Source organism: Suricata suricatta, chromosome 8, assembly GCF_006229205.1.
Source record: "Suricata suricatta isolate VVHF042 chromosome 8, meerkat_22Aug2017_6uvM2_HiC, whole genome shotgun sequence".
Classification (NCBI taxonomy): domain Eukaryota; kingdom Metazoa; phylum Chordata; class Mammalia; order Carnivora; family Herpestidae; genus Suricata; species Suricata suricatta.
Genome location: NC_043707.1, coordinates 36,640,828 through 36,659,233, shown reverse-complemented (window position 1 = coordinate 36,659,233; position 18,406 = coordinate 36,640,828). Strand labels below are relative to the sequence as shown.

General features: G+C 52.9%; 1 protein-coding gene across 1 annotated transcript in view; it reads right to left on the bottom strand.

Moving 5' to 3' along the window:
* The window catches only part of SNX8 (sorting nexin 8), a 68,251-nt gene that overhangs the window by 4,976 nt on the left and 44,869 nt on the right, over window positions 1–18,406 (bottom strand). Inside the window, 8 exon segments of the mRNA XM_029945759.1 lie at window positions 3–90; window positions 1,443–1,511; window positions 4,162–4,294; window positions 4,782–4,942; window positions 6,302–6,382; window positions 8,198–8,319; window positions 8,486–8,603; window positions 10,082–10,272. Of these exon segments, the coding sequence (XP_029801619.1) occupies window positions 3–90; window positions 1,443–1,511; window positions 4,162–4,294; window positions 4,782–4,942; window positions 6,302–6,382; window positions 8,198–8,319; window positions 8,486–8,603; window positions 10,082–10,272 (963 nt within the window).

The following is an 18,406-nucleotide window of genomic DNA, read 5'->3' as shown; positions in this document are numbered from 1 at the left end:
ACTCATCATCTGCCTCTTCATCAGGCTGTACTTGTGCAGGGCTCGCTGGTGCTTGTGCAGCACACCCTTCTCGTGCCGCTCGCACAGATCCTGGGGAGGGAGGTGCAGTGTAATTGGCCCAATGGGAGGGGACCAGACTCCCCAGCCCCCGGTGGGAGGCGGATGGGAAACAGACACACGCTTCCGAGTCCTCGCTCTTCACACACGAGCCCCTCTGTCCTCAGAAACGGCTCAGACACGCTCCCGCTCACTCCCCGCCCCAGGAGCCTACGTGGCACAGAGCGGCTCAGGGCCAGGGCCAGGGTAGAACCGAGAGGGATCACAGTGTAACTCAGCACCACAAACCAAAACCACATGGAAGACAGGTCCTGGCCATGAGAGAAGACTCAGGAGCACAGGGACGGTGCTGGACCTCCATCTGTCACACTACCCGGTGTCAGAAAGCTGTGGCCCCTCCCTCCAGCAGCAACACAGAGCTCCGAAAGGAAGGTGTGCTGGCATCTCCCTGGGGCCCTAACACAGCCCCGATCCAGAATCTTGGGGGAAATACTGCCACAGAACCATGGCGCTGGGATTTCAAGGCTACCTGGCCACCATCCAACTTAACAGAAAAATCCCTTCAAATATTCCTCAAAATAGAAGGTCCCCTCTCCATGAGCCCAGCACAAAGGATTCTCTGGCTTCACAGGCAATCCATCCTGTCACCAGTGCCGCAACAGTTAGGAGGCCAGCCACACGCCGAGCTGGAGTCTGACTTCCAGAATCTCTACCCTTGGACGGGGCAAGCTCCCTCGGCGCCAGGCCAGCCCCTCGCAGTGTGTGTACGCAGCTAGATTATTCCTGTGTGTGTGCACCATACACATATACAGGCACACGTGCATGCACACACACACACACACACACACATGTACACAGGTATACACAGATTAACACACACACAAAGTCACATACATGTATGCACATACATATGGATGCAAACACCCACAGATGCCCTAGTATGTATACACACACACACACTCACGTGCACACACACATGCATACATAGATGTGCACACATGCTCACAGACATTCAGACACACATGCACACGTTCACATACAGACAGGACCACAGGTATGCACACGTGTGCATATCCATACACACACACACATGCACCCACACTCATATGCACATATACCCATACACACGCATGCCTGCACTCACGTGTGTGTGTGCACGTGTGCACATACCCTCCACGGGCAGACCAAGGCAAGCCAGAGGCCTGTCTGCATAGCTGAGGGGCCACAGCCCAAAGCACCTGCAGTGCCCACCAAGGCCACCCACGGTCTTCCCTCCTTGGCCCTGGCTTCTCGGCTCCTTTCCCATTCCTCTGGAGTCACAGCCCAAAGGATCATGGGAGCCTTATCAACCACCCTGCCTCCAGCCAAGGAGCAGCCGGACTCACTTTATACGACTGCAGCAAATCCAAGAAGAGGTTCAACTTCTCTACCACGTCATTCTCTTCCTGTTTGCCCTAGAAAACAAGGGTAGATGACCAACACTGAGAACCACAGGACCCAGAGGCCCGGCCAGGGCCGCCCATCTGTGGGCCTGAGCTGGCCCTGCCCATGCAGCCACCAGCTAGCTGTGCAGAAGACTCCCCTTCCCACACAAGGCAGGGGAGCCAGGGGACCCGGCAGCAGGGCAAGAGCTATGGCCTCGGCCTCCAAGCTCATCTGCCCACCACCACCGGGCCTAGCGGCTGGCCGAAGCCTCAGTCGAAGCTGGGGTAGGCTGGCTTCCCGGGAACACTGTAGCCTCGCACTGTGCTCGTGGCCGCATGTCCTGAAGGGCCCTAGCACAGCTTATGTCACTCAGCTACCAACACTTGTTGAGCACCCTGCCCAGGTGTTTGCTGAGCACCTCTCCCAGGTACAGCACCCGCTCCTCAGGAAAACAAGCCCTCTCACACCCCCTAAAGCCCCAGTTGTGGCAGAGCAGGAAAGGCTCCTCTCCTAAGCTGCACACCGGGCTTCGTGCACAGGGTACAGCCAGAAGGCGGCAGAAGACGAGAAGACATGAAGAGAAGGAGGTGTCTGAGGGATTACAAGCACCGCACTGCAAGCCAGCGCTTCCCTCCCAGGCTCTGCTGACGACTCGGGGCCAGGACCCCAGCCCGCTGAGCTCAGAGGCTCCAGGCCACTCCATCCCACTCCCCCAGCCTAGATTCCAGCCAATAAGGTCACAGGAAAATAACACTGTATTCCAGTGTTTTAAAACCTGGAAAGGAAAACGCCAGAGGCCCACAGGTGCCCGTTCCTTCCTGACTGGGCAGAGGGGCCCAGGAGATTGGAGCCCCTCCCATCAAGAGGGCCTCAGGGGTCATTCCTGCTCGTGTCCCTGGCTCCTAGGTCCCGGCTCTAGTCCGATGCACTCATGCACAGGACCCCACACCACTGGCCGGTCCACAGGAGAACAGCCCGCTCGGAGTCTCAACGGTCTTGCTGGGCTGTCAGGTCTGCAGAGAACAAAACCAGGACACGTGGCAACCGAGTCAGGAAAACCCTCCCTCCCATGTCTTCACTCATAGGGCCAGAGCAGCAGGAACCCCGGCTGTGCCAGATCAAAGTCCTGCTGCGCCTCTGATCCACTTTCACATTAAAACTACATTAATTTCACTTCACCATGAAAACCAGCATGGAGGGCGAGCAATATTCAGGAAGTGGCACTTCCTCAGACATCACATTTCAAAGCAGCCTCCGTGTGACATCAGAGAATCACAGAGCAGGGGGACTTCAGACTCGCACTTGCACCACATCAGAAGCCCGAACCCTCCCTCCCTCTTCAAAGGCAGAAACACAGCATCCAGATCTCAGTCAGGAAACTCTGGAGACAACAGAGTTAGGACTTTCCACCCTGCATTCTGCGTGACCCTGGGGGATCCAGGGTGCACCACCCCCCACACCCCCACCCAGGCCATGAGGCTACGTGTTGAAGGAGGAGCTGTGCGGGCCCAGGCCCTGCAACCAGAGTAGTCTGCTTTTCTGCTGTGCAGTCAGCTGTGAGGCGAGGGCAACAGGCTAAATGCAAAGCGTTTTCATGACCACGTCCAGCTCCTGCTTTCCACTGACAGGGAAACAGGCTGGAGAGCAAAGCAACCCGAGGGAGGTCCCAGCACAAGCCACCAGCCACACCTCCACCACTGAGACCCGGACCCCCTCCTGCCGCGGGAATTCAGGCGCCACGCAGACCTGGAGATGGGCCGGGCCCGCGACAATTCCGAGCAAGGCCGGCACCGCCCTGCACTCCGCTTCTAATGGGAACACACAGGCCCCAGAACCAAAGAGGAAGAGAACCCAGCACTCCCCCCACCCAAAACATCAAACTCCCTTTGCAGCACGGAGAGAGCCTGGGCCCAAGGGCCCCCCTGAAGCCTGAAAACCACCCCATTCCACGGTTGGGGGGCCGGCCCCCGGCCGTGTTCTCTGGCTTGCTACTAAGGACCTGTGCGTCTCAGGCAGCAAGGCCTTCACTAGCGTGCCATTTTACCTCATTCAAACCATCGACCACCAGCCTAAAGACCGTTTCCCCAAGAACCAGGCAGCAAATGCTCACCCTCCAAGTCATGTAGCAGTTTTACAGCTTAAAAGCACCCAGATGAACCTTTCCATCTGTCAGTAAACCCCAGATCTTCAAACTGCTCCCAAGACCACACAGCACCTCTCCGTAGGACAGAGCATTTCCGGAGTCTAACTAGGTATCTGGGTGCATGAAAGGGGACTCTCAGGGTACTGCAGCTTACTTACTGTTCTGGAAAGTTACTGAGGGACCAAAAACTTGCTAACTAGGAAAGCACAGTGAGAACAAACTGGTCTGCCCAAGAGTATCTGGACAAGTCCGAGACTACATTTTCAAGGACAGATTACAGCTCCTCATGTCAGCCAAGTTCAGCCCGCAGAAGGTCAGAACTCAGTCTGCCTCTGTCACCAGCAACCATCTTCGGCACATCCACGAGCCACAGAGAGCCTCTCAGAACTGATGGGGACGCACAGTTCCTGCAGTGTCCAGCAATCCACTCACTGCAGACTCTGAACCCTGGAGTCCATGTGAGAAGACGTCCCATGGATGTGCCCAAGCACAGAATGTTCATTGGAAGAGGCACCATGGAGAACAAATTCACTCACCTGCTGGGCGGCCTTGTCGGCGAGCAGTGCAAATTCAACGGACAGGCCTCTCAGTGCCTGTTTAAGGGAGCCCCACGTACTACTGTGCAGAGTGGCCCAAGAGGGGAGCGGGGTCGTGTCAGACCCTAAAGCACTAAGGGAAAAGGAGACAGAGACAAGACACTCAGGGCCGGGAACCTGACGTGAACACACTACACATGCGCTGGAACGGCGGGGCCTCAGCCCCTCCCCAGACCTCCCGGACCAGTCCTGGCCAACAGGCCATACAGGGTGTGTGCGTGCGTGGACACGTGGCTCTAGAGCCTGCTTCGGGGGCGCGGGGCAGGGGGCAGAGTTCTGGCTGGTAACAGCCCAGTGTGCTTTTCCGAGTGAAATCAATCCCTCGTCAGGCCTAGTCCTGACCGCAGGGAAAACACACACCCCTGTGCTCAGGATCCACGTTTCCTGCCTACATGCCCCCATTTTCTCCCTCACACTGTGGCTCATCTCCCCAACTCTCGGTTCCCCCTTCTAAAGTGACCCACGTCAGAATGGGGTGTTTCCGGGCCAGCACTCAGCCTGGACGCCAGCAGGCCCCGCCCCGCCTCGCCAAGCCCCGCAGAGCTGGCCGGGACACCTGCCTCAGCTCCTTCCCGAAGACAAGGAGGTCCGCAGCATTGTCGATGGCCCTCGATGCGATCCGCTCGGCCCGGTCTCGGAGCTTGTGGAAGCTGTTGTAGATGTTCCGAATGAGCTCACGGCTGACAGCAAACTGAGTCTGGATGTCGGCTGGGAGGAGGTCCTGATGGAGGAGAGAAGGCCATGGGCTACCAGCTGTGCGGTGCCTGAGGGAAAGGACGGCCCCAGCGGGGGGGAACGGCACCCACTGAGCCGCCGGGGAGCCCAGACACCAGGCCGCGGGCCAGGCACCTCCCGGGCCTCCCTGCTGGTCCAGAAAAGAAACAGGGTCCATCACCACTTTTACACCACGGACACGAAGCAGAGTGGCCCCAGGAGACTACGACCCTAGTGTCTGCTGAAACCAGATCAAACTGGAGGTCCTACCAAACAAAACACACCCCAGTACTCGCCTTTAAGTAGTAACCTTCAGTAGTAACCTCCAAGTAGTAACCTCCAAATACTAACCTCCAAATACTAACCTTTAAGTAGTAACCTCCAAATACTAACCTTCAGTACTAACCTCCAAGTACTAACCTTCAATACTAACCTTTAAGTACTAACCTCCAAATACTAACCTCCAAATACTAACCTCCAGTACTTACTTTCAAGTGCTAATCTCCAAGTACTAACCTCCAGTACCAGCCTTCAAGTACTAGCCTTCAAGCTCACGGGGACCATCACAAAGTCCTAACCCTTCCCTGGAGGCAGGGCCTCCCATAAGCCTCGTCTTCCCCCAAGAATCACTTCTTCCCAGCTTTACTATTAACTACCTGTTAATATTAACCATCGTTTACCATAACATTAACTAGATAATCCTTAGAAAACAGACAGCTTAGGGAATGAAATGAAGATAAAACACATGTGTTTCTGTACAAAAAAGTAGCTTATGAAGGGAAAGGAGGGCCACCTGGGGGGCTCAGTCAGCTACGCATCTGACTCTTGGTTTCAAGACAGGTCATGATCACACGGTTTGTGGGTCTAAGCCCCACATCCAGCTCGGGCTGACAGTGCAGAGCCTGCTCGGGATTCTCCCTCTCCCTGTCCTTCTCTCTGCCCCAATCACTCTCTCTCTCTCAAAATAAACATCAAAACTTAAATTAGAAAAAAAAAAAAGGGGGGGGAAGGAAAAAAGCTACCCAACAGCTACCTTAATTCTTTTGGGAAAAAAACAAAGACCAGCTAAATTTTAAAATAAACCAATGCGACCATCACTCCCCTGAAGTCCGAGAGACTAGTGACAAAGCCGTGTCTGCCCAAATCACAAAATCCTCAGTCATGTCCAGGCGGGCTGCTCGGATGCCTGGAACCCTGCCCAGTGACAGCCTCTCTGAGCCCGTCTCCCCAGCTAGGAGATGTTGGAGAGCAGCTGACAGGGGAGCCGACAAGAAAACCAGGTGGCGGGCCCCCTCCAGCTCGCAGTGGAGGCAAAGCGCGGGAGTCGCCCTGGTCGGAAGGGCTGGTGGGGAGGCGGGCACAGTACCTTGGCCCGAGGAGCCAGCTTACAGCTCATGAATTCGTCTCCGACACACTGAGCAGACTCCTTCAACTTGTTCTGCACGTCCTGCGAAAGGAAGACAAACGCCACCGTCTGCCAGCTGCAGGGACGTCTGCCTGAGACCCGTCACGTCAGCAAAGGCAGGATGTGGTCCTTCCTCGAGAGAACCGGGTTTCATGCATCTGCTCTCACGTAAGTACCGGACCTTTCTCCACTGACCTCGACCTTCAGGACGGCTGTCCACAGACAGGAGAGCCTCACCTAGGGGCACACGAAACCTCCAGCTCTGCAGGGGAGAGCTCTCTCCAGGAAAAGAGAGACTGCAGCACACAGTGGGATGACGTCCATGCTTCTGCTGTCAGGCTCGTCACCTGCCCCTAGGTCCCACCCATGTGGGGCACAGGGACAAAAGAGGAGGTGTCTCCCTCCCCGCCACAGACCCACGGGCCCCAGGCCCGCAGAGCCCCGGGGGAGCCAGGGGACAGCACACAGGCGCCCAGCCCCGCCCCCCCGACAGCAGGCAACAAGGACCCACAAAGAACCCCGAGAAATACAGAACAAGACCCTAATGTACAGCTTTTGTGGGTCAAGGAATATTCCAGAATTTCACATACATATGCTCTGAAGACCAAAAGGCCCAAGTCTCTTGTTTTACCAGAGGAAAGGCGTCAAGGAGGCCCTCTATCACACTCCATCTGTGTGAGAACAAGGATCAGAAGAGCCTCGTGCCTCTAGAACAGGGGCACTGCTGGGCTCACCCTCCTCTCTCTTGAGCCGTGTATAGCTCCCATGTCCCAGCACATCCCTCTTGTGGCAATAAAGATCCCTGCTCTAAGGAACCTGTCCACCCAGGGTCCAGAAGACCCACACTCCCAGCTCAAGGGCAGGTGGTCACGGAATGTCCCCTGAATGGCTGCTTTAGGTCCCATAAAAGAGGCAAGGGTGGCAGGGGCCCCCTGACTAGCACAGAGGGAAAGCCGGCGGCCTTCTCAAGGAGCATCGGCCGTGGCTGCTCCGTGCCTGTGCCCCTCATCCTGCTCCCCTCATCTTCCTGCTGGGGAAGCGGGTATGAGATCGATGCCCCCCCCCCCCCCGGGGCCCTGCCCAGAAAGGGAAAGTTGCTGTGTTCAAGCCCCACCCCCACCCCTCCCTCTTCCTAGGTGGAGCTGGCCACCCAGGGACCTCCTCCACCACTGTGAACAAGGATACTACAAGACAGCCAAGGGACCCCCGCGGCTGCCTGGTTTCTGACTGAAACAAACGTCCACATGGAGACGGTCCCCCAGGACATAGGGTCTATGTGGCAGCTCCACTAAAATGACTCAGCTCAGGGCGTCTGGGGGACTCAGTCCGATAAGTGTCCAACTTTGGCTCAGGTCATGACCTCCCAGTTCTTGAGTTGGAGCCCCGTGTTAGGCTCTGTGCTGATGGCTTGGAGCCTGAAGCTGCTCTGGGATCCTCTGTTCTTCTCTCTCTCTGCCCCTCCCCAGTTCTCTCTCTCAAAAATAAACATTAAAAAAATAAAAAAATAAAAAATAAAATTCAAGCTTGGTCTTCCAATGGTACGTAATCAAAGCGGCTTTTTTTGTTTCCCAGGAAAAGCTCATTCCCATCTGGGGTCTCAAGCATTCCCTAACCCTCCCAAACAGAGCCTTCTGTGACAGAGCCTCTGTGCCCATGGCAACTGTGCAGAGATCCCTCCACCTGGATATACAAAATCCTGCCAGGCCAGAGCCAAGGATACCTCGTAACCTCCCAGCCCCGTCATGGGGAGGGAAACAACCCCCGCACGTGGCCTAGTGAGGACAGCAGACTCCCCAGAGGCACCCAAACGAGGAGGGCAGGGAACTCGGGGCGAACCCACAGCAGAGTGATACTCACCGGGCCACTGAAGGACAGGAACAGGCGCAGGGCCACGTCCTCGGAGAACGGGGGGTGCCGGGCTACCAGGTTAATGAAGCGCCTCAGGGCCCTCCGCCGGGCCTCGATGAACTCTCGGTCGGCTGCAGACAGAGAGCAAGGGGTCAGCCGACGGCCCATGCCGTGCCCCCTCCCCAGCCATGGGGACCCGTGCTAGAAAAGCCCCGTCCCTTCTATCCTGGCCGGTGGCAGCCACCCGACGACACAGGCCCCCGCCGTGACCGCTGGGCGCCCCCCGCCCCACGCTACCTCCCAGCACTCTCTTGGGTGGCAGGGCCGGCACCATGCGGTAGGGGAACTTCTGCAGCAGCATCTCGTGGAAGACCACAAAGTCGTTGTACCGTCTGTACACGGAAGACCGGAAGCGCTGGAAGACAAGCAGGTCCGCACTCACACTGGATGCCAGAAACCTCCCGGGCTCACCACTTCCCTCCCCTCCCCACCACTTCCCTCCCCTCCCAGCCATGAGCTGGAGCCTCCACTGCGAGGATCCACACCCTCCTCCCAAGCGCTGCCCGGCTTGGGCCTCCCTCACCCACCAGGCCTGAGGTCTTCAGAGGGGCCCTGACAGCCTGGGGGCGCTCCACCTCAAAGCCCACACCCACCCCACTCTCCAAAGGTAGTGAGAGGACGCCTCCTCAGCCTGGCTCAGGGCCATCCTCCCGCACACAGCCAAGTAACACCAGCGCCACCAGCGTGACCACCTCCTGGGCCCAGCTGCCGATGCAAACCAGACCTGACGAGGGGGGCACACAGGGTGGATGTCCGAATGCAACTCCTCCATCTTCCCGTCGCAGGTAAAACCTTGGGCGCCATGGGGGCCACCCCCCACGCAACAGAGGAACCTGACCAGGACCTACTGGAAGGACCCACGCAACGGACGTGCACAAGCCACTAGCCTGGAAAGTACATATGCTGCCCTGGTTGTAAAAGATACTGCTGAGTAAGAGGAGCCAGGTGATTCCAACGACAGGACGTTCTGGAAAAGGCAAGGCTGTGGAGACAGAAGGTGGGGGCTGCCAGGGCTCGGAGCACAGGGGGGAGCAGGGGGGAGCACAGGGGACTTTAGGGCAGTGAACACCGCATGTGATATGTGACAGTGGATGCCTGCTGTCCCATGTGTGTCGAAGCCCACAGCACATGCACCCACCCAGAGGGACCCTCCTGCGAACCGTGGACTCCGGGTGATGACGACGTGTCAGTGTGCGGTCACCGACTGTGTCAAATGCACCACCTGGGACACACTGATAATGGGGGAGCCTGTGGGGAATTATGGGAAATCTCTGTTCATTCAGCCTAATGTCTAGTGAAATCTAAAAACTACCCCCTAAAAATAAAGTCTATGCCACTTGAAGAAAAACACGAAGTCAATTATCCCATGTGGCGGGGCTGCACATGTCGTGCCCCATCTGGATGTGCCCCAGCCTCCAGCAAGAGGGGTGCAGGACAGGACGCGGGGCCTGCTGCCTGCACACCTGCAGGCTGACCCTTCCGCCCGGCAGAGCTGCCTCCTTGCGGGACGGCAGTTACTTAAGGAATTACGTTCTGAAATGGAAAAGGGCCAGAAGCTGGTGCCCAGCCTCATCTCCTCTGACCCGCCGGTGCCCCAGGGAGCAGCACGTACTGTTAGGGGAGAACTAAGTGTACTCGCAGGCCTCAGTCACTGCAGTCTGAGAACACCATGGTGCCAGGAGCCTCGTTAGCTCTGATACCGGCAGGCAGAATGACAGGGCAGACGGCAGACACACACCAGTCCTGCCCCAACGTGTCCCCGCCCCCCACCTCCTCCCCACATGCACACACGCGCGCGCGCACACACACACACACACACGGTTCACCCCTCACCTGGCTGGAAACCTCATATTCCACATGCTTCAGGAAGAGGCCCTTCTTCTCAGGGATGAGCTCCACCTGCACGGTGTCCCTGGCCAGCAGCTCCTGCAGGGTGCACGAGAGCAGCAGCGGGTTCCCCTGCGGCATCTGCATTCGAGTGGGGTGCAGGTCCTTCCGTTCACTGACCTGGGGTGCTGGCAAGTCTGGAGGAGAGAAGGCGACCGGCCAATAAAAACAGCTGCTCAGAAAGTAGAGACTGTGCAGCTGGCCAGCCTCCACCACGTGCTAATGCAGCACCCGGGCCGTGGCCATGTCCCCCTCATTCATTCCAGCCCCTGAGCTTGCACTCCGAACCATCACCACGGCGTGAGGTGTCCACCCACTTGTGAACTGGCAAATACACCCACCTTTCCAGGACCAATCAGATCTAGTTTTCACCCTGGGAACAGAAAAAAGCGAATTCTTCCCAGGTTATGTGCAAAAGAACTCTCCTTTTCTCTAGAGTTGAGAAGGATGTGGAAACTAAGGAAAGAGCCGTAGCATTTCTCCGTCCCGTCCTGTTGTTTCCACAGCGAACACATGACTTCCCGTGCCAAAACCATCATTCCAGTTCCGTGGAGGTAAAAACCCCCATCTTGCTTAGAGCTAGGATTCCTGGTCACACAAGTCAAAGATTTATGCCCTCAAACCCCAGCTTCCTTACAGATAGAAAGTCACCCACATATCACTCACAGAGCAGCAAAACACAGATCTGAGAGATTATAGGCTAAAGAACACGGAAGTCACATGAAAAAGTCAATTTGGTTTTTAGTATGGTTTTTTTAAAAAAGTTCTTTCCACTTAAAAAATGTAACAGGGGCTCCGAGGCTCAGTTGGTTAGAGTTCGACTCAATTTCAGCTCAGGTTATGATCCCAGGGTCGTGGGATCAAGCCCTGCGTCAGTCTCTGCGCTGAGCATGGATCCTGCTTAGGATTCTCTCTCCCTCCCTCTGCCCCTCCCCTGCTCAAGCATGTATGCTCTTTCACTGTCTCTCACACTTGCTCTCAAAATAAACATTAAAACATGTAAATACATACACACATATGCACACGTATATAATGAAGGTAAGGTGACCCATAGTGAGAAAGGGGGTTAGTCTAATCAACACTGCTATAAATAACCACAACAGAGTGTAGATTTTTTTTTCCAAAATTTTCTACAACGTGGTTGTATCGCTTTTTTATGATTTACTTCTTAAAATAACACTTCAAAGTGAGATTCTGGTTTACATTCTAAGCAGAATTAATGACTGGATTATTTTCATCTGTGAAATCATTCAGCATTTTAGAATTTAAAACATAGCTGCTTTTAATTGACCTTAAAGCATAAGAATAAAAAATAAACTAAGGCCTTAATGCTTACTTGGGAACTCCAAGGGCCTCATAAAAGTCCACATGAAAACTAAATATCATGTGCTCTACAAGCAGGAAGCTCCCAAGTGAGGGCACATATCCTAGGGTCGAAACAACCCACCAAGGCGCACAAAGAAAATACTAGCAATTCTATTTGCATTTTGTTCTCTTCTTTTCAAACTTACATTCTTGTAATATCATTATAATATATGTATCATAGTATGAGGGTAGTGCATGCATGGAACTTATTAAAATATGTGTATACGTATGCGTGCAAATATTTGTGTGTGCATGAGCATGCAGCATGTGCATATATGCAAGTACGTGTGTGTACACGAGTATATATGTACAGGAGTATATGTGTATACAAGAGTGTGTGCACGTGTACAAATGTGTACAAATGTATCTTTGTATATACATGAGTGTGTAAGAGTATATCTGTACATGAGCATATATGTGTGTGTGTGAACACAAGTATGTGTATGTGATATATGTGTATATGAAGGTATGGGTGTATTTAAGTGTATGTGTGTCTGTACATAAGCATGTATGTGTGTACATAACTATGTATGTGGGTCTGTATGTGTGTGTACACTAGTATGTATCGGTATGTGTGTACATGGATGTGTGTGTATGTGGGGGTGTACAAGTGTGTGTGTATGTATAAGTGAGTAGTGAGTATATATGTACATGGTGTGTGTAGAGTGTATGAATGTGTGTACCTGTGAATATATGCATATACGAGGTGTGTGTGTACCAAGAGCCCCAGTATCTTAATGATCAAACTGTGAAGAGCATAGCTCTGGAAGATACCTGTCCTCCCATCCTAAAAACCCAGCTCCTTTCCATGTAAAAATACTTCAGTGGTCTTAAAACTGTGTTTGGCTGGTCCCTTTAGGGACCATATGTAGCCTGGGTCATGAGCCAGCACATGTTTCCCAAGTACCAGTCGAGTGAGGAACGAGCAACAGAGTCACTGAGCTCATGAACACCCCTTCAGCACATGGCTCCGGAGCGTTCCCACTGCTGGGCACAATCCAGGAGGATCCAAACTCCGGGGCGAACTGGAACACGCCGTGACTAAACTTTAATAGCACCCAGGTAACAAGACAGGGGGCCCAGACACAACGCCAGGACACGAACTCGGGGGGCAGAGATGCACACGGCTTTGCTCTGGGACACGCTCCTGGCACGTAGAAGGGGCCTGAAGGAAAGCTTGCCGAATGAGTATTTACTGGCATTTACCGCATTTTCACGAGTGAAAAGTAGCACATCTGCGGGAAAACAAATCCTTATGTAACTAGAGCACAGAATGTGTGGAAAAACAGGAAATAATAAAGTTAAAAAGGTAATGGGGAGGGGCACCTGGGTGACTCAGTCGGTTTAGTGTCCGACTTCTTCTCAGGTCATGATCTCACAGTTCATGGGTTCGAGCCCTATGTCAGGATCTGTGCTGACAGCTCAGAGCCTGGAGCCTGCTTCAGATTCTGTGTCTCCTTCTCCCCTCTTCCACTCACACTCTGTCTTACTCTCTCAAAAATAAATAAATGTAAAAAAAAATTTTTTTTAAGGTAATGGGGAAAGAACATTTTTATCAAAGATTTGCAAATCATGGATCTCAGAAGGGACTGGTATCTGAAATATATAAAGAACTCTTAAAATGCAGTTTAAAAAAAGGAGACAACCCAATTTTAAAATGGGCAAAGCATTTGCATAGACATCACTCTAAAGATATACCAGTGGCCAGTAAGCACATAAAAAGATTCTCAACATCATTAACCATCATGAAAATGCAAATCACAGCCACAGTGAGATACCACCCACTGTGCCAGCTCTAACCAAAAAAAAAAAAAAAAAAAAAAAAAAAACCCACTAGCGAGCACTTGCAAGGATGTGAAAAAGTCTCACTTGTGCTGGCAGAGGCGTATAAGGACAGTTGTCTGTGAAACCAGCCCAGCACTTCCTCAGAGTGTCAGAAGCAAGGCCGCTCTATGACCCAGCAGTTCCCCTCCTAGAAATACACCCGAGTGAGGGGACAGTATGTGCCCACAGAGGCATGCAGACAGATGTCCACAGCAGTACCATCCATAAGTGCCAAAGAGTGGAAAACCCCAAGCATCCGTCAACGATGAGGGGGCCTATAAAAGTGGTTCGTCTGTACAACAGACTATCATTCTGCCGTAAAAAGGAATGAAGGACAGATTCACACTACAAGACGGATGAACCTTGAAAACATCAGGGTAAGCGAAAGAGGGCAGACACAGAAGACCAGGTTGGGATGAGTCCGTCCACAGGAAATCTCCAGAAGAGGCAAACCTACAGAAACAAAGCAAACGATGCTTGCCTGGCCCTGGGGCTTGGGGCCAACGCCTGGAGAAACGAGCAGCAACTGCTGGAAAATAAGGGGTTTCTTTGGGAGATGATAAAATGCTCCAGAGTCGATCGTTAGATGGGCGCACAGCCCCTTGAACCACTGACAACGCCGTACTGTGCACTTCAAATGAGGCAGCTGTGTAGCATGCAGTGATAACTCTAAACACTTTAAAGACAAAAGGCAGGCGACATCAGTTAAGTGGAGGAGTCAGAACCTCCAAAAATCCTCTCTTCAACAGAAGCAAAAATGGTCAGAATCCACTCTTTCAGAACACTGGAAACTGGAGGTCTGTGGCAATCCAGGGCACATTTATTGATGCAATAACTGGTGAAAATGAGGTCATACTAGAGTAGGGTAGACCCTTCATCCACTATGACTGCAGCTGTCCTAAGAAAAGGGAAGACCACATGAAGATCCAGAGGCACCTGACACACAGGTCACACGACACATGGCCACATGACAACAGAGGCAGAGACTGAAGGGACACAGCCACAGGCCAAGGACAGCAGCGTCAATCGGATGCTAAGAGAGGCAGGAAGGACCCTCCCCTACAGGGTTCAGAAGGAACGTGGTCCTGCCCATGCCTGCATCTCAGACGTCTGGACTCCAGGGCTGGGAGACAACATGTCCCTGTGGTTTCAAAGCACCCAATTTGTGGTACTTTGTTAGAGGGGCCACACGACACTTGCACAAGAAACTTTACAGAATTCGTTCTGAGAAGTCATTAAATAAATCCACAATGATCAGTAGCAACACCTTTGGGATGGAAGAAAATCTAATTTCCAGGGATGTCACATTATATTATTTAAACTGTATGATTTATAACTGAAGCTTATAAGACACACAAAGAAACGAGAGAGTATAACCAAACACAGGGAAAAACCACCACCAGAAACTGTCCATGAGGAAGGCCAAGCCTTGAACTCATTCAAGAGAGACCTGACATTAGCCGCCCGAAATGTGCTCAAACAGGTGCTCTCCCTAAAAAACTAATGGAGGGCAGAAGAGTCTCAGCAATAGAAAATACGGATAAAGAGAAATTGTACAAGAGGAGCAGGAAAAAATTCTGGAGTCAAGAAACTCAATAAACAAAACTGAAAGTTCGCAAGCAGGGTTCATCAATAGCAGATGTGAGTGGGCAGAGGGAAGAATCAGCAAACCTGAAGACAGGTCAACGGAGACCATCCAGAGTGGAGAAAAGACAGAAAACAGAATGAGGAAGAACAGACAGCCCCTCAGAGACCTGCACCAACGTCACCAATTGTACCAACATCATCAACGTGAGCAGCCCAGGAGAGAGGATCAGAAGGAATAGGTGAATGAACTGCCAAATTTTCCCAAAATTTGATTTTTAAAATCCAGGAACCCAAAAAACGCTAACCACTGATAAACTCAGGGAGATTCACAACTAGACAGGTCACAACTGCACGGTTCACACTGCACTGTTTTGTGTCCAGAGACCAAGAGAAACTCTCAAAAGCACCAGGAGATCAGCAACTGGGGAAGATGAACAGCTGACTCCTCAGAACCCACAGAGGCCATAAGACTGTGCAACAGCACATGCAAAGTGCCAGAGGACAGAACAGTCAACCGCAAACTCTACATCTAGCAAACTATGCTTCCAAACCAGAGAAGAAAATAAGACAGCCCCAGATGACCAAAAAGTTTTTCTGGGTGACTTAAAAGACAATGTATTAGGCAGTCATCATAAATCTATTTTGAGGGGCATACAGTCTATATGGAAACAAACTGTCCGATGGCAGGACGGGGAGAGGAGGGGGGCTGTAAGGCAGTAAAGTGTCTACACACAGCTAGATTAAACTCATACTGATCCTAGCTGGATTGTTACACGGTAAGATGTTAACGTGCAATCCCAGGGCAATCAGTAAGAAAATACAGGAAAAAATATAGTGACCGAAACAAGATGATATGCTAAAAAATACCTATTTGACGTAAAACAAGGTAATAGCAGAACGGAGGAAAGATGAAAGTAATGAGGGCAAGAAAATTTGGGAAGCACCAAGTATGTACTAAGTTTGTTCTTTTCCTTTTTTTTTTAAATTATAGTTTATTTATTTTTGAGACCAAGCACAAGCGGGGGACAGGCAGAGAGAGAGAGGGAGAAACAGTCTGAAACAGGCTCCAGACTCTGAGCTGTCAGCATAGGACCCTACATGGGGCTCAAACCCACGAACTGTGAGATCATGAGCTGAGCCGAAGTCAGATGCTTAACCCACTGAGCCACCCAGGAGCCCCAGTTTGTTCTTTTCCTGATGGTTAAAGTGAGCTAATATTCTAAGACCTATCAGCTCAGTCATGATTACCAAAGGGTCACATGCTGCTGTAGAGCCTGAACTCTGCCCACAAGAGAATCTACAAATCAGAACCCAGGGGCGCCTGGGGGATTCAGTCAGTTGAGAGTCTGACTTGATCTCAGCTCAGGTCATGATCCCAGGATAGTGGGATGAAGCTCAGCATCAGGCTCCGAGCTGTGCATCGAGCCTGCTTGAGATTCTCTCCCTGTGCCCTTCTCCCCAATTCAGGCTCTCACTCTTTGAAAGAAAAAATATATGTATTTAAAAGTCAGAACCCAAAAGGTACATTTCATTATAATTTTTGTTAATGAGGTCACCTTGTTTTCTCGTTTTCTAAGCTGCTATTTTTTTTTTATTTTGAGAGAAAAAGAGTGACCAGAGAAGGAGCAGAGAGAGTCGGCTGGGGGGGGGGGGCGGGGGGGCGGGAGAAGAGAGAGATAGAGAATGAATCCCAAACAGGCTCCACACTGTCAGCACAGAGCCCAACGTGGGGCCTGAACTCACGAACTGTGAGATCATGACCTGAGTTGACGTCAGACACTTAACCGACTGAGCCCCCAGCGCCCCTGTAGAAGTTTCAACCTCAAGAAGCTATGATTCCAAGTATCAGTTTCCTAAACTAGGACACCCATGTTTTTTGAAGGAAAACAGATCCTTTCCGATGGGCTAACCTGTCATGTAACAGACCACATACTGCACAAAGGGCAGAAATCACTAAGGAGGATTTCTGGTTTTCTGTGGGAGTAAATGTCAAGTTCACAGGACTTGTCAGATGGAAAAGGAACTGCCCGCCCGCTCGCCCGCCCGACAGGTAGCAGTGGAGGAGGGAGGCGGCCACGGCCCATGCTGAGAGGCTACAGCCAAAGGATGAGTTTTGAGCTCTGAGGGGTGTGTTGACATCCAGCCTCATTTCCCAGTCATGTGACCCGGCAAGCGACCACCTCTGAGCTTACCACATATCATTAGTAAAATAGGGGGTAAGGCTGCCTGCCCAGGCCAGGCCCTTGTCTGCACCTCGACGACAGTGACAAGCCCTCGGAGGCCTCTCTCACAGTGCTCCCTCCCAGCTCCAACCCTTCTGGCACAAAACTGCTCAACCACGGGGTTTGGACTCAACCCAGAACTTGGAGTTCAAAGCTTTGCCTTGAAATGCCACTCACGGTCCAGGAAGCAGCTCTCAGACCCACAGGCTCAGTGCCTCAGGCTACCTCCACGCTGCCCCAGTGGCCCTTGTGGGGAATGAGACAGCAGAGCGGAAAATAATGACCTGCTAGAATCACTCCATAATCTCCTGCCTCCCTTCCAGATTACTGCATTCCACTCCCAAACATCTTCGTGCATCTGTGGACTAAAATGCAGAACCAACCCACAGCAACAGGGGTTCAGGGCTGGGATCCAGCCTGGCCCCCATAGTGAGGCCCACATGCGGCAGGGATAAGGCCCAGACTCCACGCACAGGGATCCCTCACTACCTGACAGAGATGTGTAGGCTCCAGGGTGACCGTTAAGACAGCCAGGAGTCAGAGGCACAGGCACTGATGAGGAGCTACGTTACTCCCTGGCCAGCCACTGGCCCGCTGTGTGACCCCCAGCAGGGGCCCTTGCCTCTACAGCGCACATGGAGAATCAGTCAGCGAGCAGAACTCAATATCCGTTCAGCTCCAGAAATTATGGGATCCTCCAAGCCAGCTGTCCACAAGTGAAAAGCAATGAAATGTCACACACAGACCATAGTCCTTCCCGCGCCCCCCCCCCCCCCCCCCCCCCCCCCCCCCCCCCCCCCCCCCCCCCCCCCCCCCCCCCCCCCCCCCCCCCCCGCCGCCGTATTTCCATCAGAGCCTCTGGACAGCAGTCCTGCTAGGGGCGCGCACCTGGAGAGGCCCAGCCCCCTGGGTTCAGACAGTCCCCTAGCAGCAGGGGCCTTCCTCACTTACTGCACGCCGAAGCTTCGGGAAACTGATAAGGTTTGCCCAATGAGCACACGGTCACACACGCTCTCCCTGCATCGAAGCAAGCCTTAGCAAACGTCCGACACAGAAGTCACAGACCAGGGGACTCTGCACACAGGAGGCCACAGCCCGGCCAGCCATCCCCCGTGGATGCTGCACCAAGCACTCGCAGACACCCCAACTCTGCTCCAGCCAGGCCCTTCCCAGGGCTCTCACAGCCTGCAGAGAGTCCCTTGGGGGTTAGGGCTTTTCATATCACGGTAGGTCATTTGTCCTCCCAAGGCACCAGGGGAGGAAGGCTCCTACC